A 27,983-nucleotide genomic window follows, 5' to 3' on the forward strand; every position below is an offset into this window, starting at 1 on the left:
CCGTTTGAAGGCACTGGGCTTCTTAGTGGCTCGCTTCGCTTGGTACGGGTGTGACTTGCCTCCCGGATGGTCTCCCGGATTCCCTGATGGATTCGAAAGTTGAGGGCCGCGGAAGTGTCGTCGCCGAAGCGGGTGGGGTGTGTTGGTGGGACGGGCGTTGTGTGAATGGTGAAAACGGTGACGGTGGAGATGGAAAGAATCTCGGAATGTTCGTCAATGTTTCAGAAAGAGGATAAGCACCAATGGTGGTTAATTGGGAGATTGATCGCCCGAGGCGAAGAAAAGAAGGGGAATATCTAGTGGGATGTAGTCTATGGATCTTGCTGCTGAAACCGAGTTGCCGAGTAGTTATATTTCGCACTCCAATCATCTTATTTCTAGGTGTTTGACGCTGAATTCAATCGGTTAGGATCATACGATTTCCGATTGACGCTTAGCTCCATGACTCCATGGCTCCATGGCTCCATGGCTCCATGGCTTCTTAGATTGGAAGGTTGAGATTATTAATCCGGACCTCAATGATCCGATCAGCCCGACATGCCAATGCCTATATGCGCCCAGGCGACATTGCCCGTCTAGCACCCGGGCAAATCGGCAGTGCAGTGCAGAGCCTCACGTGGAAGACATGGGGATGACAAAAGTACGGCAAAGGAGGGATCCATGGTTTCATGCCCCTCCGATCCAAACATTCCTAACCCCACGGAACTAGAGCTTCCAAACCGAGTCTACACTTCCAAAGTTCCAAAGTTCCAACCTTCTCTGTTCCCTGCATTCACTAGTAAACTAGTGAGAAGCAAAAATAAGTCTAGTTCCAACAGTGGCAGAAGCCCAAGTGGGGTCTTTGTCATCGGCGGCGCCCACTTTTTTGCGTCATTCCCCAATCTCACCGTGTCAGGACTTTTCTCTCTCCTTTTTTTGTTTCATCTCATCGGCTTCATTCATCGGGTTATTGCCCTCCCCCGCTACTGATCCTTGGTATCGAATTGATCGAATATCCGCCTATCCAATTTACTCGCCGACACTCGACCCATTCCGGACCTCATCTCCTCGGCCCCTTCGGATCCTACCTCCTGTTTGGGAGGCACGAGGAGCTATTGTACTTAAATTGAAAGACCATCGCAGGTAAATCGAAATCATCAGCTCATCCAGTCAATATGCGGCATCCTAACGTTGATCGTGCAGTTCCCCCGCCCACCCCGCTGAACCATCTGGCGGCCCTGCGAAGCCACGGCTTCAGTTGGTATCTTCCATATCCCAAACCCAAGATGAGCTCCTCCACCTACTATCGCAACCTGTCGCCAAGCGGAGGACGTCACCACGTGGCTGGCCCCCGTGCGTCTACCGGCATGGTGCAGCTCGGCTCTTCCCACGATCCCTATGACGTCTCACGGAGCCGCTATGACTATGACGATTATTACTATCCCTCTGATGTCGGACATTCAACCTCTCATAGACACCAGCCACACCATCGGTCGACATCGAGGATCGAGGCTCAACCGGTCTCTTCTCAAAAGTTCCGTGATCCTAGTCAGCCGACCAAGAAGCGTACGGAGTATGCACTCCAGCCTCAGCCCCAGTCCAGACACAGAAGCCACACGGCGTCTACAGCTGATTTTTACGATACTCCTGTGCGATTATCTGTACCATCTTCATCTTCAAGCCATCTTCGTCCGGCGACCAGCTCGGGTCGAGGTCGCTCACCGAGTCCTCTTCCCTCCAGTTCCGGCCAGTATCTGGTTCCACATTCTTCTCATAATTCTCACCATGGCCATCGTCGAGTGTATAGCACGGACTATGCGAGCGACACTGGTCATTTGGACCCGCGTGATAGTACCAAGCGTCACTCTCCTCAGCATACATATCGTCCTCATACTTCGAGTGGGCGTCGTCGACACCCAGCCTATGATGGACTGAAGAAGGGCGATGATATTGACTCCTACGATGCCTACTCGTACACCAATGCGCGGGAGCAGTTCGACAGAGACTATCCTGTCAAGCCGCGTCACCCTACATCCAGATCCTCCGTAGGTCGTCCTCTCAGCATGAACGTGATGGATGAGCATCCCCAGTCGCTGCGAAAAGAACGAGCTGAACGACCTCACGGACCCCCTCCAACATCTTGGGGCCTGGACAAGATTGATCATGAGGGCCGGCGTTCATCCAGGAACCTCGAAAGCCACCGAGATACCTCGAGAACCAGGGACACATCCAGGACGAGGGATACGTCCAGAGCAAGAGGCGGCCACGACCGTGCCCTAGTCGCCCTACCTCATGAGTCCGAGGATGGCTACGAATCATACAACGATGGTCGCCGTCGACGTCACCGCAGACACCGACACGAGAGTGACAAACACGGTGATGATCGATCTCCGCGGCCACACAATAGCCCTGGCGAACAGACCCTAGCAGCAGGACTTGGAACAGCTGCCTTGGGTGCTGGTTACTCTGAAATGTCAGACTACGACCATCGTGCTTCGAAACATCGTCACGGCCACCACTATGATCTTGACCGCGAGTACGATTCAGCCCAGCCTGCGCCTCGAGATCTTCATGACACCTCCCCTGGTGCCGAAAAGAAGCAACTCTACTTGGAACCGGGCAGTGCCACCCGTCCTCATCGTCGGTCACGGGCACGCTCCCGGGGACGAGACAGCGGCTCGGATACCTACACAGATGACGAGGACCTTCGTAAGTACCGGCGTGAGCCCTCTGCGACGGATCATCGCAGCAGACATAGTAGCACAGACACCAGCAGCGCCGAGGACCGCTCCTCTAGACATCACCGCGACCACTCGCGTCATCGGTCGTCACGTTCACAAAGAAGACTAGAGGATGGCCAGACGAATGGCTCGCGTCACTCCCCTTCAATTGACAGCAAGGAGGATGTCAGGAAGGTCATCACTGTTGAGCCGCCCACAAAAGAACCCGAGGCCGCGCCCAAGGGTATCCTCAAGCCTCCTCGCCCGAGATTCCCTGAAGAACCCAATCCAGTACGAGAAGGAGTTGCTCCTCTCAAGGATGCCCATAAGCAGGGTATTCCAACGGGAGCACGTTGGACTAAGATCGACCGCAGACTAGTCAACCCAGAGGCATTGGAGGCAGGAAACGAGCGATTTGAGGAGCGGTCGGACTATGTCATTGTGTTGAGGGTTCTGTCCAAGGAGGAGATTCAGGCCTATGCTGTAAAGACACAGGAGATCCGAGGTAAGCTTCACCAAAGTCCAAGAACATCTCCATCACAGACACTGACAATTGCCTCAAGACGCTCGCCACAAGGAGTACATTGACGACAAGCGCCGCCGCATGGAAGAGAACCAACGTCACGGCCGCCGCGGTGAAGAAACCTCAAGCGACGACGAAGACGAAGGCCCCGAGCAATTGAAACTCGAGGCACCGCCCATTGCAGAACTTGAAGCACCACGTCTTCCAACCCGCCCTCGAGAGTCCACCAACTCACCAGAATCCGACCGTGCAAAGGTGGCACCTACAGCTGCGCCGGCGCACGCGTAGGTAGTTCACACCTTCAACACTCAACACAAACCTCGTCCAGAATCAGGATCGAATTGGAATTGAAGAATTCAAAACAATTGGCATCGAATTCCAGAGGCCCCGGCCGAAAGCCGTTTCCTGTCGCAAGCCCATCACGCCCTGATGAAAGTCGGCATCACCCTTGCATCTACCTCAATATCGAGTTTTACGCTTACATGTCATCTCTATGAACACTCAGCTTAGCATTCATATCATTCAGCGTACTACCCGAAGGCCAGGAAGAATCCAGAGCCAATGCATTGTCATCATTATTACCATTACCAATTCACCCATCTCACCGTAGCCATTCGCATAGCATTAGGCAGCACCGTCTACACCGTCCAGCCGCACGGAAGTACAAAGTCCCACGCCAGCTCAGGTTCAGCCCTTGTACGACCATCAGCACAACTCAGCCGTAGCCATACCTCAAACCTTTACGCAGTACTCTACGCAGTACTCTACCAGGAACTCCCCGAAAACCGAGACCTTCAATCCCAATCCGCAATCAAAATCAAAAAACCCAGGTCCCGCACCGAAGACAGACACGCATACCTCGGAGATTATCACCCGCAAGCCAGCCCCAGTATAGCGCTCCAACCAAGACAGCCCAATGCACAAGAAAGGGGGCGAAGGGTAACACCATGCAAAACCAGACCCAAGCCCAAACCCGAAAAACAGGGTGCAGGGGGAGGGGTCGGTGGTAAGTGTCAAGCCAGGCCGCATAAATCCAGGTGCGCCACAGACGTGTTGAGCCAACATTTCTCCAGTCTCGAGAATCAAATTGGGGAGATTGCGTCGTTCACCATTTCCCGTCCTCCGTTTCTTATTGGGGGTGAAGCTTGAGTGGAGTGGAGTGAAGGGGAGGGTAGCTATCTAAGGTCGAGCATAAATGTGACCCTTTGTCGTCATAGCTGGAGCTGTGTGGTTCAGATAGATCTGATCCGATTTCGAGGGTGGCGATTTGTAAAGTGGAGGATTGGATGCGAATGGGTTGATATGGTGGATATCCTATGACTCCAGGTTGTGTCCAAGTAGTAAGATGATGATCGACGGAGAATTACTGTACACGGGTGTTGTGCCCGCCCAATGATATGTTTCGCTTTGAGATTTTCTATTTTTTTTTTTCATATATAGTCAAATGCTTTGTTTCTATGGACGGATAGAATGATTGAAATAGGATGGACGTGGCGCCGGGAAGCCAGCCGTATGCAACGCCACGTTATACATGCCTTGGTGGGCGTAGATAGACTGACTGATACCTATTGACATGAGTGTTATGCCACACTTTCTTCGATATAGTGTTTACATTAAAGGGATATCAAAGCATAATTTATATCCCCGCTACCTACTTGGTCCAAGGTTTCCAAAGGGACAGGAGGACGATTGGGTCAACGGTTTGCTTGCCGGCCGATTAAAGAACGTGATTCGTATGAGATGTGTCGATGCATGGCGATGTCCAATGGATTGTAGCGAGGAAGCGGGATCGATCGCGGGATGATCAATGGGCGTGGCGATCTTAATCGATTCAAGAAGGAGGGAAGCAGGGCCAGAGTTGAATGCTGAGATTTTTTCGTTTTTCGCTGGTTTGGTCGTGGCGTTCTTAGGTATAGATTTTCCGTCATCGCGTGCGGGATTTTGATTGTCCTACGCGGGTCGGGTTTAGGGGAAATTTCCGACAGGCCTGCGGTTGATTGTGTATGGAGGTGATGATTGGTTTTTTCATTGATAGCTGGATAGACTAAAGGTCAAAGGCACGCTATACGAGTCATGTCAACCGGAGCGATGCCTCGTCTCGTACCTGAGGCCCCACCGGTGTTTTGATAACATGTTAATTCGAGGAAAGTCTCAGCAGCGTGTATTGGAGGTGTGGCGTTAAGATTCGGGGGTTGTGTAAGTAAGTGGTCTCTTCATATACTCAGTTTGAAACGCCGTTGATCTCAGAGGCGCCGGTCGTGAGGTTGGATTCATTTGGAAAAGCCTCTGCATTCTCTACTTCATTCGTGGGGGATTTGATCCGTCTCTAGAGCCATAGCACGCGACGGCCTCTCCGCAGGCGAGGCCTGAACGGTAGTTCTTAACTCACGATATACAGTAGTATACAGTAGAAAGCCGGGAACCGCGATAGCCCTGTACTTCCGCAATCCGGTTCTTGGGACCAAGTCCATCGATGATCGACGCACATGGGTTGGTTCGCCACCCCCCTGCGTCCGCCTTTTTTGACATCTTGAGTGCCGTCGCTTGGCGTTATCATTCCAGCGAGGGACAGCAAGAATAATCTATTTTGACTTTACAGAGCCGAGTTACCGCTGACCTGTGTGCGTGCCAACGCCACAAGAGTACGGCGCAGAGAGGTGCAGATAAACGAGAGCGGACATGTTCGGTGAGAATGTTCAAGTCAAGACGGGTCAGTATAGGGCCTAATCTCTATAGGTATCCATAAGTATCGTGCAGCGATCAGCCTCGACTTTCCTATTCCCGGCTAAGGCTGAACGGTCTGCGGTCAAGACTCTGAAACATGGCCGGACCACGCGACTGCGGTGCTGCAGAATTGACCGATAGATCACAATTTATTCTTCTTAAGTCTCTGCAGGAAGTATCGGTGTGCGACTTGAATGCGGTCAGTAATTTTTCCGACTCAGAACTCAGACACGTTCGGCGGTTCTGTTCCTATAGACTTGACGGGGGCCCTAGACCCGCGTAGTGGACACGCTACCTTAAGGACCATCAGGGCCACATCGTGTACACACGGAGCCGGATGGTGGGGCCGAACTAGGCTACGACTCGGTTCTTTGTTTGTCTTGATTTGAGATTGCTATGAAAACTTGAAAATGTGAGAACTGGGAAAACTTGGTTAGAGGGGGGGGGGGGGGGGGGCCGAATTCTCGACTAGTTGCGTGCTTGCGGGCAGATCCGACCGATTGTAGAAGGAGTCGAGTCACCAACCATATTACCCGGAGTATCTCTCGATTAGGGACTCCCGGACCACTCCATTCGTCCTAGAACGATCCGGAGTGCGGAGAACGCCAGTCTGCCTCCGATGGGGTCGAACAGGGATTCCCCCTCTTAGCCCATTCAACTCCAAGACATCTCTACCAAACCTAAAAGCTCACAACCGTTGGCGGACCCCCCCCCCCGGAGCAGATCCTCCCGGGGTGGATGATGATTCCGTGCGTTATGAGCCAGGGTACGACAACTTTATTTCGAAGGCATGCCAGGGCCGAAGGGTGAAGGTCTGGTCTCGAGTTGTGGATGTGGCTTAGCCTAAGCGATGTGGGTAAACCCCGAGCTCTGGAGGATCAAAGATATCAGCACGAGACCCCAACAATGCTGCATGGCCGGAGACTATTTACATTCTGGAATTCGCTAGGACATATATCCAGGACGGTACCAAGCTCCTTCAATTCCAGACCGTATACTAAACCTATGACGCACCCTTTCAGGGCTGCTTACGACGTGGCTCTTCACCCCCCTCACGCGAGATATATGGCGTGCCAAGCGATGCACCATTTGAATGGCAAGCAGATATCGGCGGGTCCGGCCATTGATATTAAAAGCAGAAAGAGATTCGTAACTCGGTGCTTGCCGACCGCCGCCCACGGACCATTCATCTATCCACGGTCCGTCCCCACGTTCTTAGTCGCAGGCTAGTCCTGCATCTCGACAAGCATCCTCGGATCAAACATACAAAGACAATTAAAAATATCAGCGGGCGAACTCAAAGATCCACGAGCCGCATGGTGAGGTCAAGATGACCTCTTGATTGCTGCGATCTGCACGCAGCAAGGGCGGCCCCCGGCCCCCGTCCCCCAGCTCCAACGTGGCCCCATGTTGCCACGAAGGGAACTGGCCGAGGTATCCGTGCATCAAAGGCATGAAAAACCAACCCAAAGAAAAAAAATATATTAAAAGGAAAAGAATGGGAATCCTATCACTGAACCTAGGTCAAAGAACAGGATCAAACACGGAGCCACGGCTCCTCTCAGTAACCGACTGCGAGCTAACTTCCTCCGACGGAACCCCATCTGGATGATCATCGACAGGGTGGCGTCGCTGGTCCGTTCTAAGATCGAATCTCGGGCGCTCGTGCGTTGGATGTGAGTCCTGCATGTCAGCGGGCTAGAAGTGTCACCCTACCGTTGGACCAGAGATATAATACAAATGGTTCTAAATAAGCGGCGGGGGCTTATCCCCTTACGAAGTATTCAAAGTCATTTCAGAGAATACCTTACGAAAAGACTTCCAAACAGCTTTTATTTTTAGATACGCCTAAAATGACGTCGAAAAGAACTGCCTTATTTTCTTGGAGCTGGAAGCAGCACGGGGGACATGTTCGAGAGAGTCCCAACGGTGCCGCACAGGCCATTTTCCATTGCGCTTGACGTATTCCGTCGATCGAGACGGGGCCAGGGCGGGCTTGAGTCTAGTACCGGCAACGAGTCATTTTTGTCTGTCTTTGTCCTTAACCGAGAACGACTTCCGTGAGTTTCAGTATTTGGCGCTTTGCTTTTTGCTTTTTGCTTTTTGCTTTTTTTTGTTCTGCTTTTTTTTTTTTTTAATATTTTATCTTGTTTTAGTTCTTCTAAACTTTTATTCCATTTGTGGCAAGGGGGACGCCTAAAGCTCTCAAATGCAAACGCAAGCCAAGCTTCAGCTCCGGACTCTCGCGTGCTGTCTTGGACCTAGCCGATCCGGGGCGGTAGTGGCACTCTCGGCAAAGCAAATCGAAGACAGGATCTCGAGCCGTTGATCCGCCCAGGGGTGTATCCCCGAGATTCCGGGAAGATAACTCCCATCCCCCTCCCCCTCTCTCGACCATGGTTCGCCCAAGACCACCCCGGCCGAGAGTTCAGCCTTCGATTGGAAATCCAACGGTGAAACCTTTCTGGAATGGTACCACGCTCCCGTGCACATGTGCTGTCAGCGGCAAAGGACAGCTGCGCTTCCTTGCATGCCGGTGGAAATAAGGGTGACTGGTTCGTTGCAGCTCGGGTACTTTTTACCTTATACTACATCCAGTAATCCCGCATAATCCTAGAAATTAAGTGCGAGTTGCGGTGGGTCCCGCTATCACTATTTCTCTCCGGTCTGGACGATCGCTAGACAATAATTTCAGGTCTGTACGAAGTCTAGATCGGGTCTTTGGGGGTGATTGGGATAAATAGAATGAGAACAGAGGTGGAGAAAGCCGGGGCCCGGTACGGGTACGGCTTTACGCGACGTACTCTAGCACCCTGCATCGATCATAGGTGCCAATGAGCTCCATGCTAGAAAAACGGGACACCGTTTTCCTTCTGGGCCCATGGGCTGCAGTCACGCCGTGCAAAAAAAGAGAAATAATAATAATAATAATAATAATAATAATAATAATAATTATTATTATTATGATTATTATAATTAAAAAGGAAAATTGAAAATTGAAAAAAAGGAGGGGGCCAGTGGGTTTGCCCATGCATCCACTGGCTTAGCCCGAACCTTCAGCTGAGTTCCTGAACCAAGCGTCAAGCGTCGAGTCCGCGCGCACGCATTACTGGCTCTCCCTTCGGCCGTGAATGGCTGTTGCGATTACGACGACCCGAAGCTAGCCTGCTTCTGGAAGCGCTCGAAAGCAAACTAAGATATGTACCCACCCCCTCTTGACGGGAGCGTGGCTCCGTGTGCTGCTCTTGATCGTGGTGAGATCATCGGCATTCTTTCTTTTTCTGGGTTTCCAAGGTCGGATTGAGCCTCACATGAGCCGATTAGCCGTTCCTGAGTGGATGGACAGTTAGAGACCCGGGGGTGGCGATCGAGAGATGCCCAACGTGGGCCCCAGGTGCCAGGTGCCTGTGAGGGTATGTTCCAACATGTCCCGGGTACATTATATACTTGGGTAGCTGGTAGTGGCCTCCACCTTCGGAGTTACTCTCGGCATGCGAAGAGAAGCATCGGCCAATTCACATGTCTAGTGTCTGGACCCAAAGGAATCGAGGTCTACGGGGCAGACATCGGGCGCGGTCTTTCTCGAATAGCCTTTTCGATGAGAGGTGCCAAGCCCGACCGAGACGCAGGGCTAGCGCTGCTTAGGCCTAGGGGTGAACCCGGGTGGAGTCCCGCATCGGGGGAGATGATGGAGCGAACTGAGATATCCCTATTGGTCCGTCATGTAGGATGCGAATGGAGGAGCTGAGGAGGCCAGAAACCTCGTCCTGCTCTCTCCTCTAGACGTTCGGGAGGCAACAGGGCCGTACAAGCCTGGACTGGTGTTCAACCGGAGGTATGGCTGGGGAACCGAAGATCAGAGTTACACGGCTTCCTGACATGAACGCTGGTCTCATGAGAATGTGACGGGCACCGTTAGGTTGTTTCGAGTTTATTTAGACGGGGCCGCCGAGGGATGGAGTCGTGAATCCAGATCTCATTGGGGCCAGTGGAGAACGGGGGAAGTTAGGCCGGGGGCCACCGAAGATTACTTTTGGAGCCACCGCTGACTTCTCGGCCAGTCAGATCCGCTGTGTAACCAGCTGTGCTGTTGCTTGCTACCTGATCCACACGAGCATTCTCTTTCCCCCCCCGCCGATCCCAAGATATACTCCGTGGAAATCGCTCAGCCTAACCCGTACTCCGTACCTGAAACTGTCCTCTGCACGATCCATTGTGCCCATTCGAGTCGTATAACCCGAGGTCCACTCGCTATCACGCACACAAACACACACACTCTCACTCTCACTCTCTCACTCTCTTTCTTTCTTTCCGTCTCCCTCTCTCCCTGTCTAGCCTTTTAGCCTTCTAGACCGTGGGATGCCGCGGATGGTCCCGGCTGTCTCCCGTATGATGCTCGATTCCTAACGTGGGCGCAAACATGAACGATTCTACCCAGGTATCGGGTGCTGACGGAAGTTTGGAAGTTTGCCCTCACAATTGTCTAAGGTTTATTTTCTTTTTCTCCATCGGCGCTTGACTCTATGGAGTATGGACTGTCCACCAGAGTCCAACAAACCTCGAGAAGGATTCTAGGGTCACTTCTTGTCTGTGTCGGGATCAACAAATCACCAATCATGGCTGGCGTAAGGCTGCGTCTTTTTCCCGCTCTGTAGATGGACGTATCATCGTCACTCCACTCAGTCCGAACCGTTCTTAGTCTTCTCGGCCCTACGCGGAATAGAAAAATAAAATCCAAAACCAAGAAATGGGACCCGCCCAGGCCGTTGAAGCCACCAAGCTAGTATAGATCAGCTACCCAGAAACAAAGACGATCGAGTGCCGTATCCATCGTGCTTTCGTCCCCGGTCTCCACTCGGAGTCGTGCAGTGACATTGGGCTTGCTCTCTCTCTTCCACGCACCGGCTCTGCATGCTGCACATCATTCACCCTCGCCCCCTCCCCCTCCCCTCCCAAGGCGTTTAAATCTGCCTCTCGGCTAGGCTGTGCTCAAGTGATGATGACACTCATTAATTTTAAAACCTCCACCTGAGGCTCGGGTCTATATCGGATTCGAGTCGTGTAGTAATCTCCCCTCCTGCATCCATCCTGGTCGATATTACACCACCTCCCCACTAGTGAGCCCATCCTGATACTCTCACTTCTGCTGGGAAAAAAGACGAATCTGTGTCTGCTTTTCGTCTATCCCCCATCTGGAATTTTCCCTTTTTCATTTAATTTGAATTTCCTTTTTTTTTTCTTCCTTTTTTTTCTTTATTTTTTTTTTTCCCGCCTTGTTAATTTAGAAAGGACACCCGGACACCATGGGTCTCGGTGCAGCTAAATAAACGACCCTAGACCCTCCACCTCCCCATTCCCATTGTGCCCTGAACCCCAGTCTAGCCGTGTGTCGCGCAGGAGCCTCAGGCCGTCGGGATCGCCCTTGACTCCACGCGCTTCTTCCTGAGCGCGCCAAACATCCTAGTTCTTCCCTGTCCCTCCAGGAAAGATTCTGTCCCAGACCGTGAGAACACCGGCATGGTTCACACTGACTTCGGTCCTCCTTCGGCAAAATACAAGGAAGAGCCCGTTGACGATTCCGTGAGTACTCGTTTTTCTTAGATCCCGGGTGGCTTTCCTCAATATCTTATTCCGAGTGTTTCTCTTTCTGTCAAATTTGGAAAGAAGCTGTTATGGAGAAGTCGCCGGCCATTGATGGAGAGCGCAAATCCTCTATGCGCGTTCTATGTGAGAATACGCTCTCGACATAGATCTGCGCCAGCTTCAATTCCGGATTGAGATCCTCAAGAATCGCTGTGATCAAGCCGTTGAGAACGACCGAACACACTTGGCGCACAAGCTATGAGTGCATATTCGGGCTACTTCTCCCCCTCTGGGTCGGAACATCTGATCCTCGGATTTGCCGATTCCCAAGAGAAAGCGCTGTGAGAGCACGAGTCCGTGTAGCGACTTCGATGGAATAGGCAAACACGAGGCGTACCTTGTCCTTCGGAAGAAAAGAACCACTCGCAGAGCTGTGACAGCCCCAGCGCTACACAGATCCGTGGTTTTCTTTGGCCCTGGACGGCAAATCCTGGTTGATACCCTGGCCCATCTGTGACGCACCGGAGCCCATCCTTGTTCGAAGCATCCGTGGCGACTCTCTCCCCCCTCATGATGAGCCGCTCTGGCTTTTGGAGAATTCACTTATGTCGTGACTCGGATCTGGCTGTGTTTTCAAGCTCCTCTTTCACATTTGCCGCCCTCCCCTCCCACGTTCTTAGGTTGTTGTACCACCATTTGGGCTCGAACACCTCTGCGGTCTTGTCCTATCTCTTCAGTCAAACTAACGAGTGCTTCTGCCACAGCTTCGACACAGTTCGGGGCGTCCAAGTCCTCATTCTCAATATCACCATTTGCAAGGTCATGCTCTGAAGCAGGGCCGCGCTTCACCAATCCAACCCTCCTCCGTTCCTGGATCTACGTATTCGTCAGGAAATAATATCCTCCATTCTCATAGCGCCTACGGACCATCGTCTCAGGAAGCGCCATACTATTCAAACCAATCCTCTTCATATCCTCCAGCAACTGCATCCGCGCAGTATTCTTCCAGCGGTGAGTCGAACGCTCTCATTTTATGGTTATACGTGCACCGTGCTTCACATATGATTGCAACGTTACGCCCACGGGGTAATTAAATAAACAGTTGCAACAGGACACTGATAAAGAAACAGGATCAGACCACATGGCAGCCACCACCCAAATGCAGCGGCCTTACCCCCCGATCTACCACACTCCTCAATCCAACTCTCCAGCGTCCGTAGCCTCGCAGCCTCATGATCAGCATGCGCGCAATATCTACACGCAGTCTCCACAGATGCCGCCCCAGATGTACGGCTACGCGCCATATTCGCCCATGAACCCTATTCAACCGCCATATGCACACCCTTCACCCCAGTCGCATACTCTCACATCACAATCCATGATGATGCCCCCTCAGACTACAACTGCGCAAATGTCGCCACATCAACCATCACACACAACCAGCACGGCTTTGTCCAGCAGCCCCGTTATGAAAATGGATCCAAACCCTCAAGGAGCGCAACGGCCAATGCTCAACCCTCCTCTCCCAAGTCCCAGCAACACCGGGATGCCAGGTGCTGGTATGCACCAGAATTCACCTTTGGGAGCGAGCTCCAGCGCAGCACCAGGACCCATCCCAGCCACAACCCCACTTGTTGTACGACAAGATGGCAACGGAGTTCAATGGATTGCCTTTGAGTACTCCCGGGATCGAGTCAAGATGGAGTACACGATCCGCTGCGATGTGGAATCCGTGAACGTGGACACTCTCAATCCAGAATTCAAAACCGAGAATTGCGTATATCCCCGCGCCTGCTGCGGCAAAGACCAGTACCGAGGAAACCGCCTCGTCTATGAGACCGAATGCAACGCCGTCGGATGGGCGCTCGCTGAATTAAATCCTGCTCTCCGTGGCAAGCGAGGTCTCATCCAACGCGCAGTCGATAGCTGGCGAAACAGCAACCAGGACCCCCGACTCCGCAGCCGCAGAGTCCGGCGCCAGGCTAAGTTGAGTCGCCGCCAGTCTGTTCCCACTGTTACTCCCCATATGGCCGCCGCCGCGCCCGTTGGACCGGGTCTGCCTAGCACGGCGATGCACGCCCCGGGTTCTCGTCAAAATATTGGGCCCTTGTCTATGGGCCCGCCTCAGCTGCATCATCATCATGCCCAACACGCTCAGTCGGATGGCAGTCCAAAGATGGAAGTGGGGGTTAGCGGTATGTTTGATCACCAGATATGATGCGTTCCGTCGATGTTTCTTTTGTGACATGCGCGGCGGGAATGACCCAATGACTCCTGTACTTTTTTTTTTCCCCCATGGATGTTCATGTCTATGCTCGTGTTTGTGTTTGTGTCAATGTCTTTGTCTGCTGGACTGGAAATCGTCTCACGTCTTGTGCGTCTTGTTTTCGGATGTGTATGTGTACACTTGGAAGTTTGTCACGAGTGCGTTTGGAGCTGCGAGACATTTACTGGTGTACTATGGTCCAGATTCGGTCTGCTTCTTTTTTCTTTCTTCTTCTTCTTCTTCTTCTTCTTCTTCTTTGTTTTTTTTTTTTTATGCTTGAGATTTCATACCCTGTGCGAGTTGTTGCCTTATCATTCGATGCCGCCGCGCGCATCTTCGTGCCTTTCTTCATTGGGATCCTGAAGCCCTCTCCCGACAGTTGCACGTACAGCGTAGGCTAATTTCTCTCTACCGTGATTCCTTCTATAGGCTCCGACTACCCCGGAACTCAGCAGTCTCTTGACACACGTCTACCCACCCCTCTGATCCCGGACATCCGGCCCGCACAGGTCTTCCATGACACCGTCGGGCCTACCAGACAAACCGGCCCAGCCATGCCACCGCTGATGCGCGACAGTGGACTCAGCGCGCTAGGCCGGCACCCAACAATTGCGACATCCAGCCGCATGGACACCGGCGTCGACGGCGACGACGAGCAAAGCCCAGACAACGAAGACCTCTTCGGTAAATTGCCCGACGGCAAGAAACGCACGTTCATCCTGGTCGAAGACCCGCACCGCGGATCCCGTGTTCGAGTCAAGGTCATGTTGGATAAAGTCAAGATGGAGGAAATCCCCGACTCATACCGCAAGTCCAACGCCATGTACCCGCGCACCTATTTCCCCGTGCAGATGAAAGACGCCCCAGGCCGAGTGCTCACAGGACGACGTTTCTTCCGCGACGACACCGAGCAAGTCGACGATCCGACTGACGCCACTGTCGGCCGCACGACGGTCCCTGCACCTTCTCTAGACGGTGAACGAGACGTTGTCGTACCCAAGCTTTCTCGGCGCCGCCACCGCAACGAGGTTCTCATGAATGACCTCGGATACCGACTAAGCTGGAGTCAGAGCCGGGTGTTTGCGGGCCGTATGCTATTTTTGCAGCGATCGTGTAAGGTTCCCCGCCCTTTCGCGCCTTTCTTTTCCTGGACCGTGATGCACACTCTCGGTAGTTGTGTTTATTTTTTGGTTGGAGTGGGCCTCGCACGTGCCGCGGCTGAGACGTGTCTCACTGGAAACTTTGGATGAAATATGCTGACGAGAACGTAGTGGACGCCTACCGGAATAAGATGCGCAGTAGCATGCTCGCTGCGGGTCAGGACCCATCGGATATTCCGGAGCATTTCGATACTCGGCGTGGGAAGCGCAGGTTCCTGGAGCGCGGAGGTCGTCGGTTGGAGTCTGGGGCGCAATCTGCTGCTCAACGGAGTGCGGAGGAGGTGGAGGGATAACGCTTTTTTTTTTTTTTTTTTGCTTCTGCTTGTTTTGATTTGCGTTGTTTTTCATTATTGTGTTCTGTTCTGTTGTCGTCTATTCTGTTCTGTTCTTTTTTTTTTTTTTTTTTTTTTGGACTGTCTATGGTTTGAAGGGATCTATGTGGAACCAACACCAAAAACAAGGGAACGACTGGAATGATCTTCATGGCGCAGGGATAGGGATAGGGGATGTATGGATTTACGGATTATGAATAACGGCTGATGATAACCATTGAGAATATACATGTTCGCGGGTAGAAAGTACACGATTAGCATCGCTCAGTTATACGAACCCTGGGTCGCATCCGGCCAAAAATAGACATCGGGAGTTGACCCTGACCCACACAGCCCACATTGACAGGACCCTTGGGCCCTGCATTCGGTCATGGTTAGTTTAGATACACATACACAGGGCCATATTCGAAAAGGGTATTCATGGAGGAATACCCATTATGGAGCAAAAGCAAATAGACACTTCATATGCACTGCCCTAATTATTCAAAGAAAGCGAAAGCAATACGAGCTACCCAAGTCCGTCATCCGTTGTCCGGGCCACCCTTGTGTTGACGATCGCGGCCTGGAAACCTTCCCGCCCTTAGACCTGAACCCGTCCACAGGTACCGTCCACGGGTGCCATCCATTCCTCATTCCACTCTGTCACGCCTGAACTCTCTAGCCGGTCTCATCCTAAACTTAACCTGACACAACTACGCCTCCGCTCGTTTCGTCGGGAACCGGATCTCACCTGTTTTGCAATAGTTTCTTTTTCTCCCTCACATTTACCTCTCTACAATTTCTCACTCCCCTCATTCTCGAGAACTCGACTTTCTGTCCTCTCTCGTAGGCAGCAACGGTCCCTACATACCAGGTCCGGATCTGCTCCACAGCTGGACAATCCAGCACACTTTCACAAATGAGCGACAATTCAGAATACCCAGTCCCACCACCCCATCGGTACGCTTACACGCGACACAATTCCACCACCACTCCTGGTGTCGATAATCTAGGTCCTTCCTCCGTCGGCGGCGGTATTAGTGGCATCGCACTCGGAGTCGCAAACTCCCACGATCGCCTTAGCGGCATCGACGCTGTTCACACCATGGATCATGATGGCTTTGCCGGTCCCTCCGAGCGCGCCTTTCACACCAGCGGCTCGGATAATCCCTACGTCCCACCTGCTGGCTATGGAAGCTCTGAGTCTCTACAAGCTGAGCAGTCGTATGGCTCAAATATGGCTTTAGGTGCTTCGGCTGCTGCACCGGGCATTCGATCTCCGGGTCAATCTTCAACACATCTTAGTGATGGGTCGAATCGGCGCAGTATATTGGAGTATCACGCTCCTTATGGGGGTGGAATTGTTACCGATGGCCCGTATCAGCGACATTCTCAGTACAGTCCTCAGGCGGTTATCAATCCAGATGATATCGCTGACGATGGGGATGACGGGTTCGTGCCGAGATCAAATGCTCCTGTCGCGACTGGCGCGGCGGGTGGTGCGGCTGCTGGTGGGGTTCTAGGTGGTTTGTTCGGTAATGGTCGGAATGCCAGTCCGTCTTACGGGCCTGTCCCTGGTGGTGGGTTGGAAAGCGGAGATGGAGATGGAGAGAAGAAGGGTCCGGGAACCGGGATGTCGCGGAAGAAGCGAGGGTTGCTTGTTGGGCTTATTCTTGGTCTTGTCATCCTTGGTGCTATTATCGGTGGTGCCGTTGGAGGAACAATTGGAAATAAGGGCAACAATGGCGGCTCGTCGAATGACAACTCGGCTGATGATGATACAAAACAAAATGGCGATCTTGACAAGGACTCGGATGAGATCAAAGCGCTCATGAACAACAAAGATTTGCACAAAGTGTTCCCAGGCATGGATTACACGCCGTGGGGTGTGCAGTATCCGCTTTGTCTGAAGTATCCGCCTTCGCAGAACAATGTTACTCGGGATTTGGCCGTGCTTTCGCAGTTGACTAACACTGTTCGACTCTACGGCACGGATTGCAACCAGACCGAGATGACCCTGCACGCGATTGACAAGTTGGGATTGACCGATATGAAGGTTTGGCTAGGTGTGTGGATTGATTCCAACACGACCACAACCAACCGCCAGATCGACCAGCTCTATGACATTCTCGACAAAACAAACACTTCCATCTTCAAGGGCATTATCGTGGGTAACGAGGCCCTGTACCGAGCTGGTCCCGACATCGCAACTGCCGAAACGAACCTCATTAGCTACCTCGACGACGTCCGCTCTGCACTTAAAAAGCGCAGTCTCGACCTGCTCGTCGCAACCTCCGACCTCGGAGACAACTGGAATGCCCAGCTCGTCAAAGCAGTTGACGTTGTCATGTCCAATGTGCATCCCTTCTTCGCTGGCGTCAATGTCGACGTAGCAGCAGCATGGACCTGGGATTTCTGGCAAACCCACGACGTCGACCTGACCGCAGGCACCGACAAGAAACAGATCATCTCCGAAGTGGGCTGGCCCAGCGGTGGTGGAAAAGACTGCGGAGAAAGTCCCACTTGCGACTCCGATACGCCTGGCTCAGTGGCTAGTATCGCCAACATGAACACATTCATGTCCGACTGGGTCTGCCAGGCTCTAGAAAATGGCACCGACTACTTCTGGTACGCTTCCTTCTCTTGAGATGATGAACATAACTAATGCAAAACAGGTTCGAAGCCTTCGACGAACCGTGGAAGATCCAATTCAACACGCCCGGCAAAGATTGGGAAGACAAATGGGGCCTGATGGATCAAGCACGCGAGATCAAACCCGGTCTCAAGATCCCTTCCTGCGACGGTAAAACCGCCTCTTAATTTCCCTCTGGGATCATGATCATGAAAACAACCCGCATGCATATACGTCCTCATCTTATCCCGTCCCTACCTTAAAAGACATTCCTCCTTTTCTATCCTTCGACTCCTACATCTCCATCCCATCCTATCCCTCTGATCTTGTTGCCTCAAGTGGCAATCCGACATTGTTTTTGCTTTCTTTTTTTTCTCTTCACTACTTTGCGCAAGGCGTTAGTCTGCGGACCAGTTGCGAGCACTTGAGACATTTCGGGATGGAATTCTCTGCATAGGATATCGATTTGGCTTTTTTTTCGCGCGTCTCGGTTTAGCAAATGGTGTAAATAGTCGTTCCGCAATTAATTCTGATTTATGTCTGCTGCACATGTTTCGCAGTTTGCTTCAATAGGAGATTATCGCAAGTACTAGCACTCTAGGGCTGAATGATGTCTCGATGTTTCAGATGAACGGGGGGTCATTCAAGACAGTAGAAAGCTTGGTATGGACTACGTACGAGCCTACCAAGCCACCATCATTTTAACATAGAAATAGGTATGGCACCCACATGTGTAGAGCATGTTCATGTACTGCACTTCGAGTTCCTAGACGAACATCCGCAGCACTCGTTATATTTACATCCATCCCATGGCGAGAATGAAACTATCATTCAAAAAGTAGCAAATCCCAAAACTCCTCACCATGCAAAATGCAATATGACCCTCTAAATAGCACCAAGATCACTCCTCCTCCTGCGCCTCCTCCTTGCGGAAATACAACCTCATCTTCCAAAACGCATGCTCATTGATCGTGAACGGAACCAAGCCCCTTGATTCCACCCTCGATGTATAACTCTGTATAACCTCCGAATCGGCCATCTCCAACGGCCCGCCGAAAACAAGACACGGATTCGACGGCAAAACCAGCTCGAGATGCTTCTTCTCCGCGCCAGGACAGAAAAGTAGTGTATTTTGCGTAATACGTTCGAATGCAACCGGGTCATTGACGATCGTTATACCCAGCGATTCGAGAAGTAAACAATCGAGGCCGTTGAAGACGGGGTCTTGTGCGTAGATAGGGAACGAGAACGGGATGCTATCATCCGGACCTTCTTTTTTTTCAGCTCGAGTTAGTTTTGCAGAATTGAAAGGAACGAGAAGAGAAAGGAAAAGAATTAAACGAACGGGATAATTGCGTCGCCATACTATCCAGCGCTGCAAGCTGATACATCGATACCGTTCGCCGATCAACCCACCCATCACGCAGGAACCCACTCGGACTGCCGAGTCCGATACAAACAATCGCATCCACGGGCCCCCACGCCGTGTCATCGTTTAATACGATACGTTCTCTCTCACGCATTTGCTCGGCAAGAAGCTTCGAGAGCGTCTTCCATGTCTCGGATTCAACCCAGCGATCTCGATGCGCCGCGTACTGCGTCTGTAGATCGTCGAAGGTGAGGCGCGCTGGTGCTTCGGCCGGTCCGAGTATGGATTCTTCTTCTTCTTTTGCTTGGGCTGCGCTTGGGACTCGGGATGTGCGCATTACCCGGCGCACATTGTTGCTGCTTGTGACATGGGTCCAGCCGTCGGATGAGGTTACTTGGAGGCGTTTTTGCGCCGGGTTAGAAGTGCGCTTTTGTCGGGATGTGTGTGGCATTCTGAATTGCCGTTTGAGGAGGTATTTTATATAAGATGGCAGGGTTCGTGAGCTTGATCTTCATCTTTTTTTTTTTGGGGCCCCGCGGTGGAACTGGGGGATCTGGATTAGTCAGCGGTTTTATGGCGGGTCCTGTGTCTATGATTCTTATCTAGGGAGGTTCGATCGGAGTCTAGATGGTTATACTCTGTGAAAGTGGTCTAGTGATGTGATAGTGAATTGGTGCCATCGTTCGGATTGAAGGGTTCTTTTGATAGACGTTTCTCTGTGCAGTATTGCTGTCTTGCTGTGTAAATTGTAAATTGTAAATTGTAGATATTCACCGAGTCCTTGGAAGCTCTGATAAGATCTATGGTAGCTTTCCCGGGGTCGTTGACGGAGCTAGGAGGTAGCAGTGGGATATAAAATTGATCCATGTTTCTTCCGGAATGAAGTCAAGTACAGTACAGGTTCGGATGGAGAAGCTTCCACCTCAAGACCTAGGTGGAGCCATCCCGCACCCGTCACATCTATATAGCCAAACAGCTCCTAACGGCGTTCCAACCGACAACATGATCGGTGACACTACGGCTCTTCCCACAGGAACACCGTTGCTTAGCCGTGAACGCTTGCATCCATCACACCTCCCAGCACTCTAGGCGCCGGGCAAGACAGAGCAACCCCTCAAGCCCAGGATTAGCGTCGCCCCTCGGCGCTTCGAACTGCAGGCGCCCCACCAATCACTGTGCCCAAAACGGGGGTAAAGTGACTGCACTTGCAGTAAGCCGTGATGATCCCCGACATCCCTGGTCCACTGAGTGGCCCTCGGCCAGTCACCGGCGGTTGAACCTGCACTCTCAGTCACACTTGGATCCCACATCCTGACTCGTCCGCATTTGCGATGCCTGCATTGCATTCGGTACCCCCTCAAAAAGAGGCCGACCAGCCCTCGAAAACCTTCCGTGGCTTGGTCTGGTTGAGTGCTCCGGATTCATGATCCTTTTCTTTCCTGAACACCCAGCCTGCTTGCACCGTGCCATTTGGAGATTGACGTTGACCGTCATTCGGCGATAATAAGGGACCGGTTCTCCTCTGGACCTGCGATTTGAGCTCGTCGCTTTCACATCTAGTCTACGTCCACATCCACATTCACCATGACTATCCAAACGTCGATATCCTCCTGGGCCACCCTCGTGGTCCTACTCTGTGCAAGCCTCACCCATGCCCACACCGTCATCACATACCCCGGCTACCGAGGAAACAACCTGAACACCAACGGCACAATCGCCGAAGCAAATGGCCTCGGGGTAGCCTACAATACTAAAAATGGCTCCCTCTACTACCCCTACGGCATGGAATGGATCTACCCATGTAAGCAGCCTTCCGTCCGTCCCATCGAACCCCTCACTAATTCCTTCCAGGCGGCGGAATGCCCACCTCCACTAACCGCACAAAATGGCCCATAAACGGCGGTGCCCTTGCTGTTCAACCGGGCTGGTTCCCGGGCCACGAGACCGCACTCATCTACGTCAACCTCGGCTTCGGCGAGACTCCAGAGAATATGAGCCATCCCGTCGTCTCCCCGTTCCAGATCACCGGCCCGACCAACAACCCCTACCCTGGTACCTTCTGTCTGCCTCAGGTGCCGCTGCCGGCCAATATTAGCGTCAAGGCTGGTGATTACGCGACTATCCAGGTCGTGGAAGTGGCTAAGCATGGCGCCGCTCTGTTTAACGTATGTCCCACTTCACCACATTCTATATCCATCTTTGGGCACTTGCTGATTTGATGTAGTGTGCCGATATCATCTTCGCCGATGACCATGACCCTGAAATCCAAGAAGTTACCCGGGACAACTGCTTCAATTCTAGCGATCTCAGCTTCCAGTATATGTATACTACTTCTGCTATTGGGACGAGTGGTGTGGCGATGGTGAAGCCTCAGAGTACGTTGCTTGCTCTGGTGCCGATTATGGTTGCTGTGTTCTTTGGCTCGTTTTTGTAAATGTCTGATCTGGTTTTTGACTTGCATTTGTGTGCGACGCGTTGATTTGAAACATACCCTTTCTCTTATGGTTGATTTGCTTAATGAGGATATACGTCCAAAATGTTGAATTTATTATACCGCCTCTCTTATATGTGAGCATTGCTTGTATGTATATGGTCTCTAGTGGTCTTAATTCGCCTTTAATGGACTTGTCATCAGTGTTGGGTCATTGCGGATTCAAAGATTCAAAGATATATTTTTCTCTATCATAGCCTTGCTATCTTCTAAACCTGCCTCAAGATAGTGACCATGGAAGGCCTTGATCAATTGTTGTAGAGAGATCAGCATTCAGAATAGAGGCTGTGTAACATTATGCATAAGTAAGCATTGAAAACCACCTAGATATGTACTTATAGAAAGTAAAAAATAACATGCTTTATCCATAATCTACGCAAGACTGTTGGTCAATTCAATGATGGTCTGCGCAACCTCATCTGGAGCCTCCTGAGGAACCCAATGACCCACTCCATCGAGAAGCCGCAGTATCCGGAAATCAGAACAGACTGCACCACTGGTCATCTTCTCTAGTGCACCGGGTTCTTGATAGATGCCCCAATCCAGCTTTCCAGATACAAACGCACATGGAGGTTCGATCTTCTTCCCCGCAAAGGTATCATAGTCCTTGGTAAAACGACCTCCCGGAGCAGTACGCACACGATACCAATTTAACCCACCTTGGAAACCGGTGCGAGCATACTCAGCCGCGTAGACTGCAAGTTCATTCTCGGGCAGCCATGAATGTGAGGACATGCCCTTTGTCGGCTCATCGGCCATATCCCCTTCTACAGTCTCGGGCATTGTTGCGTCTAGAGGCATGATGTAATATCCAGGCATTTGAACAACCTCTTCAGCAGTCCAGCCAGACAATTGGCGCGGCTTGTTACCGGGCCAGGAACCACTCTTTAAATGGAAGTACCCTCGCAGGAAGCGGCGCAGATCCTCTAAAGAGAGAGACGACATATCAGGACCAGCCTGGGGGGTCGAATAGTACCATTTATAGTGCTTGCGACCAAGTTTGGCCAAAGCATCGTGGATCCCCGAAGCAGCAGCAGAGCCTTCAGTACCACCACCACCACCCCGTGCTGCAGCTGCAGCCTGTTCCTCATCGCTGCCCTCATTCGCAGTATTGAAAGGCAGGTTAGGACTGCCATTGAATGGATGGCTCATCAGAACAATACTCTCGAAGAAATCCGGTCGGATCAAGGCACAAGTGGCCGCCGTCATAGCGCCACAATCGTGACCCACTACACATCGAACCGATCGATAGCCCAGAGCATGCACCAAAACCACCACATCGCGCACGAAAGTGGTCATTGAGAAACTGTGCAGATCGACATGCTCATACGCTCGATCGTCCCAGCCGACGGTGCGGCCAAAGCCACGCTGGTCAGGGGCTACGGCGTAGAAGCCGGCGGCGGCGAGCTGGGGCAGAACTCGACGCCATGAATAGGCAATTTCGGGGAAACCGTGTAATAAGATCACCAAGGGACGATCACGATCGGGAGTGGCTCCAGCTTCCAGAACGTGAAAGGTGAGATCGGGAGTTGGAACGAGGCGGCTTGAGACGCCCTCGGGGAGGGGCAAAAGCGAGGGTGAGGCATCCAGGGACATAATTGATGAGCCTAGACCTTGTTCGTAATAACCTGTAGTAAATTTAGAATCAATAGACCCGGAATGGATCCTGAGATGTGTTTTATAAAGCTGTGATTCGGGGGAACCATCAGCCTGTTTTTTAGGGAGGAGCCGTGCCTGACCCAGGAGGCAGTCATGACGCAAGTGCTCACCTCCCGAAAACCTTCATCGCTTTCCACTGAATGTAACCTGTTGTGAAAAAAAACCCTTGGTCTCTAGGTTTTTTCCAACCCCTTACCCTGGCTCACTCGTTCCTGGCCTCGTCGCGTTCTCTCTCTTCCATCTTCGCGACCCTCCTTTCCCATACTCTACGCGCCTCTACAGGTCTTTCGTCGGGCCACAACCATCACACATCCGAGTCTTCCGTCTCAATCTCGGATCAACCCCGGCGCTGCTGAGCGCAGTGTCCGGCCGGCTATCCGATTCGTTCCCCGTGAAGCTCTGGAGCACGAGTAGCCATGTTCGGCCGTCGCAAGAGAAGCTCCTCCTATCACCAGGTGGTACGTACCGAGCTGCCTAACCTCTACTCGAGGATTCCCACGATCCTTGGGAACCTCGACTCGAGGTAATTCACGATGAATACGAGTGCGCTAACCTTGTCTGCTTAATGTAGCCGCTACCTACCGCCTCCGCTCAATCAGCGCAGACCGCCGCCAGCCATGCCTTCCTAAAGTCCCAACCATCCACGAATAGTCTCTCGTCCGCAGCCGCAGCCGCCGCTCTACGCAATCGCACACCGACTCCAACCTCCGTCGGAAATGTCGAGACCAAGCGGATGGTTCAGCGGCGGTCCTCGAGCCAGTCGCAGGCCAACCCCGTGTCCGGTCGCCGGTCAGCGAGTGTCAGTGGCACTCTGCGTCGATCGAGCAGCTCCGGCTCGATGACGGCAAGAAGCTTTCGCGAACCGTCCCCTCATCGCCCATCCACGAGCTCAGGGCCCATAAACCACACACCGAGCAATGCACCTCCGCTGCCGTCCGTTCCTCCGCAATATGCGAGCGGAAACCCCCGAAACCGCCGCGCTGTGAGCATGCAACCACAGATGCGAACACCTCCCGCTTCTCCACCACGGGCAAGCGCACGAGGCGTCAGTGCGGATCGAGGAGGGCGAGAAGGGGGTTCGGCGGTACACTCGGCGCACAACCGGCTTAGTAGCCTGGGAACGGTGCCTGAGACGGATCGACCGAATAGTAGGAGCTCGGTCAATTTCTCACGGCCAATTTCTCCACCGGTGATACCGGCTGTGCATGAGAATCGCCCTGTGAGTCGGGAGGGACCTTCGGGTCGTGTGGTACCTGCAGCTGCGGCCAGTGCTCAACAATCGCCCTCCCAAGTAGCAGAGAAGGCGTTGAATCCCAAGTCCAGACGTCATGGTGCAGAGAATGCAGAGGAGAAAAACGTCATCAAATCTGTTGGCGCTCCGGCTGGCACCGCCGCAGCCGCAGCTAAGGCCGTTAGTATGCACAAAGACAGCCCACGGGTGGAGACGGCTCATGCAAGGCGCGAACGGATAGATCCAGAGCCCCTTGATACCCGCACACGGGATCAACGCTCTGGTGACGATGGGCCAATTGCAGTCACTAACCCAGATATTGAGGAGCAACCTTCCCGAGCTATTGAACGATGGCCATCGACAGTCATTGAGGAGCAGGAGCCGGCAGGTAAAATCAATGCCTCTCGTGTTGAGGAGACCCGAAACCGATCTGCGACAGCATCACCTACCGTTGACCATGCTGAGACGGTGTCGACCCCTCAGCCGTCTCCGACGGCGGACAAGGAATCTACGCCGCAGCAACCTGAACATGCACGCCAGCCAAGCAGCCCCAATCGATCTGCCCACTTCTCCAAGTGGCTTTCCGTTTCCGCAGCTGGCGATCAAGTTCATCAGCCTCCGCCGAGGTCAGTATCACCCGTGAAATCAGCGCTGAAAAGCCAACGCGGAGACTCTCTGTCTCCGGACAGGCGGGCTGCTCATACTGGTCGAATTGTGCCCACGAGTGAGTTGTCCGATGGAACTTCGGTAGCCTCAGATGATGGTTCTCGACCTGTGCCGAAGAAGAAGTCTGTTAGGGTCAGCTTTGATGACGCGGCCGAGATTGTTGGAGTCGCAGCTAGTCCTCCAACATCCCCCGAAGACTACGCGCCGGACTCACCTCCGGGTAAGTCCAAGACTCGCAAGAATTGGTTCGGCGTTGGCAGGAAGAAGCAACCGTCAGACCATGTCACAGGCGATGACGACTTTGACGAAGTTTTGAAGCCCCGACCGGTCCTGCCATCATTTGGTAGCGTTCGAAAGAACCGAGATGGTACTCCGGTCCCTCCCATCCCTCAATTTAGCGACAACGAATCTACCGGCACATCTGGGGATGAGGCTCCAGATCGGGGCGTTTCATTTTCTAATGATCATGCCCTTGGAAGCATGCTTCCCAAGGTCTATCCCGCGGAGTCGTCGCAGGTCCATGATGTCAAGTCTGTGGAGCAATTCTCTGTCAAAGGCGAGCCTTCTTCTTTGAAGGAGCCATCTTCGGACAAAAAATTGGATGGCACCGCCCTGGGTGGGATCGCCGAAAACCCACCATTTACTGAGGCAGAATCCGAGACTGCTCTACCGTCCATTGCTGTCCAGCCAGCTACTCCCATGCTCGAGAACGACCGGCCCAGCTTTGATCAATCGCGGTCAAACCGGTCAAGCCTTGATCAATACCAGGTTCCAGGTGGATTTCCGCCGCCGAACTCGGATCGCAAGCCTAAGTCTGCAGCTGAAGGAATTAGGCAGCCTATGGCAAGCCCTCTTCCCAACTTGGACGACGTTGATACCGAGGGCGATTCGGGTGACAGCATCTACAGTGATGCGGAGGAAGACTTCGACGGAGATGGCTTCGGGTCGATCAATGCCATTGTCGATAGTCGAGCAATCCCTAGATCATCAGTTCCTCTAGACACGACCAGCGAAAGTCGTGACATTACTCCCAGGCCGACTACTCGGACTGTGGCTGTCGACAGTCAATCGCAAGATGTCACAGAGGCTGCGGAGGAACCTCGCTCTATAACGCCAACGCAAGAATCTGTTAATCGCAAGATGGAAGAGTCATCTACTGCCATGGCTTTCCCAGAATCCCCCTCTCCGCCTCCGCCATCCAAGTCTCAAGCTGGAGCATCCCAGAACGGGGCCATGCAATCAGAAAACAAACAGAAACGGACTGGTTCTGTCGATGCTTACGGAAGCTCTGGCCTGCAGGATCGCCGGTCACAGCCTGTCAATGGTGCGGCATATGGCAAGACTCAGAACCGACCTGTGTCTCTTGGCCCGGCGTTCCAAATGAAGAGCCCCGTGGCCGCCTTCCCGAATTCCCTTCGTCGAACAGCGTCAAATGGTAGTGATTCATCGAGCAGTTTCAAGCGCGCTACTCCTTCACCTCGCAGTGAGGGCTTCCATGGTATGCGTCGGACGATGAGAGCCGGCGCCGTCCCTACTGGTCAAGCCCAGCCTCCAACTCTCCGGGCAGGCTCCCCTGAGGAGTATCGACCAATGTCGTCTGGATCTGGCGCTGGAACGATGCGCAAGACCCTACGAAGCCCACCTGGTGGAGGCGAGCGAACCTCTTTCTTCTCCACAAACAAGAAAGCGCCTCCTCGTGCAAAATTCACCAAGCCGCCTCCCAAGTCGAAGGGTGCAACTCGGTTTGCCAATTCGGACGACGAGGATGAATCCCGCCCTCAAGTCTTCCGCAGTCGATTTGCCGACTCCAGCGACGAAGGTGAAGGTAGCAATAATGCCATGCGCCCCGTTCGTGGAATCCCCCGCCGCCAGGGCGCTCATGACGGCGATTCGACCGACCTGGAGGATAGCTCTGAAGACAATCGCCAGCAACACGGTCAGGCTCAGACTCCGGGTGGATTGGTGATCCCGCCGCGTGGGGACGCACGGCTACAACGCTCTCGCGATCACAATGCACCGAACATGTCTGGTATGGCAGCCGTGGCTCGACAGCGCGGCATGAGTCAGAAGGAGCTCGAGGCGTTCCTCATGCAACCTAAAAAGCAAGGCTTCCTCACTCGTATCGGTCTCAAGAAGGCCAAGAACGATAGTCGCGTTTACAAGGCCGATGTCGAGAGTCCCTCTCGGAGAGATACGCCGCTTGAGCGATCACGCCTGGAGCGCGAGCAATTGCGAGAACCCTACGCCATGGAAAACACCTACACGGCTACTATCGAGGCGGAACCGCCGTCCTCGCCATCGGGCAAACTGCTCAAGAAGAACAAGCGACACACCCTCGGTGGTGATGCCTGGCCGCTTCGTCCCCAAGAAGAGCAGCCGGCCCCCACACCCGCTTCAGAGCAGGTCCAGAGTGCACCATCATCGCCCCTGCGAAAGGAGAAGCCGGCTCCAGCCAATGGCACTCTCGTCAATGGCGACTCTCCAGCCACAGAAACCGGACCCTCCCAACCCGAGCCTGAGTTCCACGACGCCAGCTCTGAAATTACGAACCTCACCGACCCCGGCCCAGCCGCGCGCGATGTGGTGATCGCAGGATCCGGGCGAAAGAAACGATTCCCCATGCTTCGCAAAGCCTTTGGTCTACGATCATGAACCTCTTCACTTCGTGC

The 27,983-nt window shown here is 52.9% G+C and overlaps 8 protein-coding genes across 8 annotated transcripts; 6 read left to right on the top strand and 2 right to left on the bottom strand.

Moving 5' to 3' along the window:
• Positions 1 to 1,184: 1,184 nt before the first annotated feature.
• On the top strand, positions 1,185 to 3,510 carry N7443_004195 (uncharacterized protein; the record flags this gene model as incomplete). The annotated part of the gene is made up of 2 exons (XM_056884251.1): positions 1,185 to 3,204; positions 3,263 to 3,510. Coding segments are annotated over 2 exons (2,268 nt in total), but the record flags the coding sequence as incomplete, so codon positions are not given.
• A 7,953-nt stretch (positions 3,511 to 11,463) lies between these two features.
• Positions 11,464 to 11,791, top strand: N7443_004196 (uncharacterized protein; the record flags this gene model as incomplete). Its single annotated transcript, XM_056884252.1, has 3 exons — positions 11,464 to 11,526; positions 11,583 to 11,673; positions 11,697 to 11,791. The coding sequence occupies 3 exons, from the start codon at positions 11,464 to 11,466 to the stop codon at positions 11,789 to 11,791; spliced, it is 249 nt and encodes an 82-aa protein (XP_056742530.1).
• A 502-nt stretch (positions 11,792 to 12,293) lies between these two features.
• N7443_004197 (uncharacterized protein) lies at positions 12,294 to 15,248 on the top strand (the record flags this gene model as incomplete). Its single annotated transcript, XM_056884253.1, has 4 exons — positions 12,294 to 12,615; positions 12,660 to 13,724; positions 14,225 to 14,908; positions 15,019 to 15,248. Coding segments are annotated over 4 exons (2,301 nt in total), but the record flags the coding sequence as incomplete, so codon positions are not given.
• Positions 15,249 to 16,185: 937 nt separating this feature from the next.
• Positions 16,186 to 18,086, top strand: bgt3 (uncharacterized protein; the record flags this gene model as incomplete). Its single annotated transcript, XM_056884254.1, has 2 exons — positions 16,186 to 17,894; positions 17,942 to 18,086. 2 exons carry the CDS (start codon positions 16,186 to 16,188, stop codon positions 18,084 to 18,086), a joined length of 1,854 nt encoding a protein of 617 aa, XP_056742532.1.
• Positions 18,087 to 18,799: 713 nt separating this feature from the next.
• On the bottom strand, positions 18,800 to 19,718 carry N7443_004199 (SRR1 family protein; the record flags this gene model as incomplete). The annotated part of the gene is made up of 2 exons (XM_056884255.1): positions 18,800 to 19,170; positions 19,244 to 19,718. The coding sequence occupies 2 exons, from the start codon at positions 19,716 to 19,718 to the stop codon at positions 18,800 to 18,802; spliced, it is 846 nt and encodes a 281-aa protein (XP_056742533.1).
• Positions 19,719 to 20,851: 1,133 nt separating this feature from the next.
• N7443_004200 (copper acquisition factor BIM1-like domain-containing protein) lies at positions 20,852 to 21,701 on the top strand (the record flags this gene model as incomplete). The annotated part of the gene is made up of 3 exons (XM_056884256.1): positions 20,852 to 21,068; positions 21,119 to 21,432; positions 21,492 to 21,701. The coding sequence occupies 3 exons, from the start codon at positions 20,852 to 20,854 to the stop codon at positions 21,699 to 21,701; spliced, it is 741 nt and encodes a 246-aa protein (XP_056742534.1).
• Positions 21,702 to 22,130: 429 nt separating this feature from the next.
• On the bottom strand, positions 22,131 to 23,354 carry N7443_004201 (alpha/beta fold hydrolase; the record flags this gene model as incomplete). Its single annotated transcript, XM_056884257.1, has 1 exon — positions 22,131 to 23,354. The coding sequence occupies one exon, from the start codon at positions 23,352 to 23,354 to the stop codon at positions 22,131 to 22,133; it is 1,224 nt and encodes a 407-aa protein (XP_056742535.1).
• A 479-nt stretch (positions 23,355 to 23,833) lies between these two features.
• N7443_004202 (uncharacterized protein) lies at positions 23,834 to 27,966 on the top strand (the record flags this gene model as incomplete). The annotated part of the gene is made up of 2 exons (XM_056884258.1): positions 23,834 to 23,875; positions 23,989 to 27,966. 2 exons carry the CDS (start codon positions 23,834 to 23,836, stop codon positions 27,964 to 27,966), a joined length of 4,020 nt encoding a protein of 1,339 aa, XP_056742536.1.
• Positions 27,967 to 27,983: the final 17 nt, after the last annotated feature.

This window comes from Penicillium atrosanguineum, assembly GCF_028827265.1.
Source record: "Penicillium atrosanguineum strain IBT 20685 chromosome Unknown utg000003l_segment0_segment0, whole genome shotgun sequence".
In the NCBI taxonomy this organism is placed as follows: domain Eukaryota; kingdom Fungi; phylum Ascomycota; class Eurotiomycetes; order Eurotiales; family Aspergillaceae; genus Penicillium; species Penicillium atrosanguineum.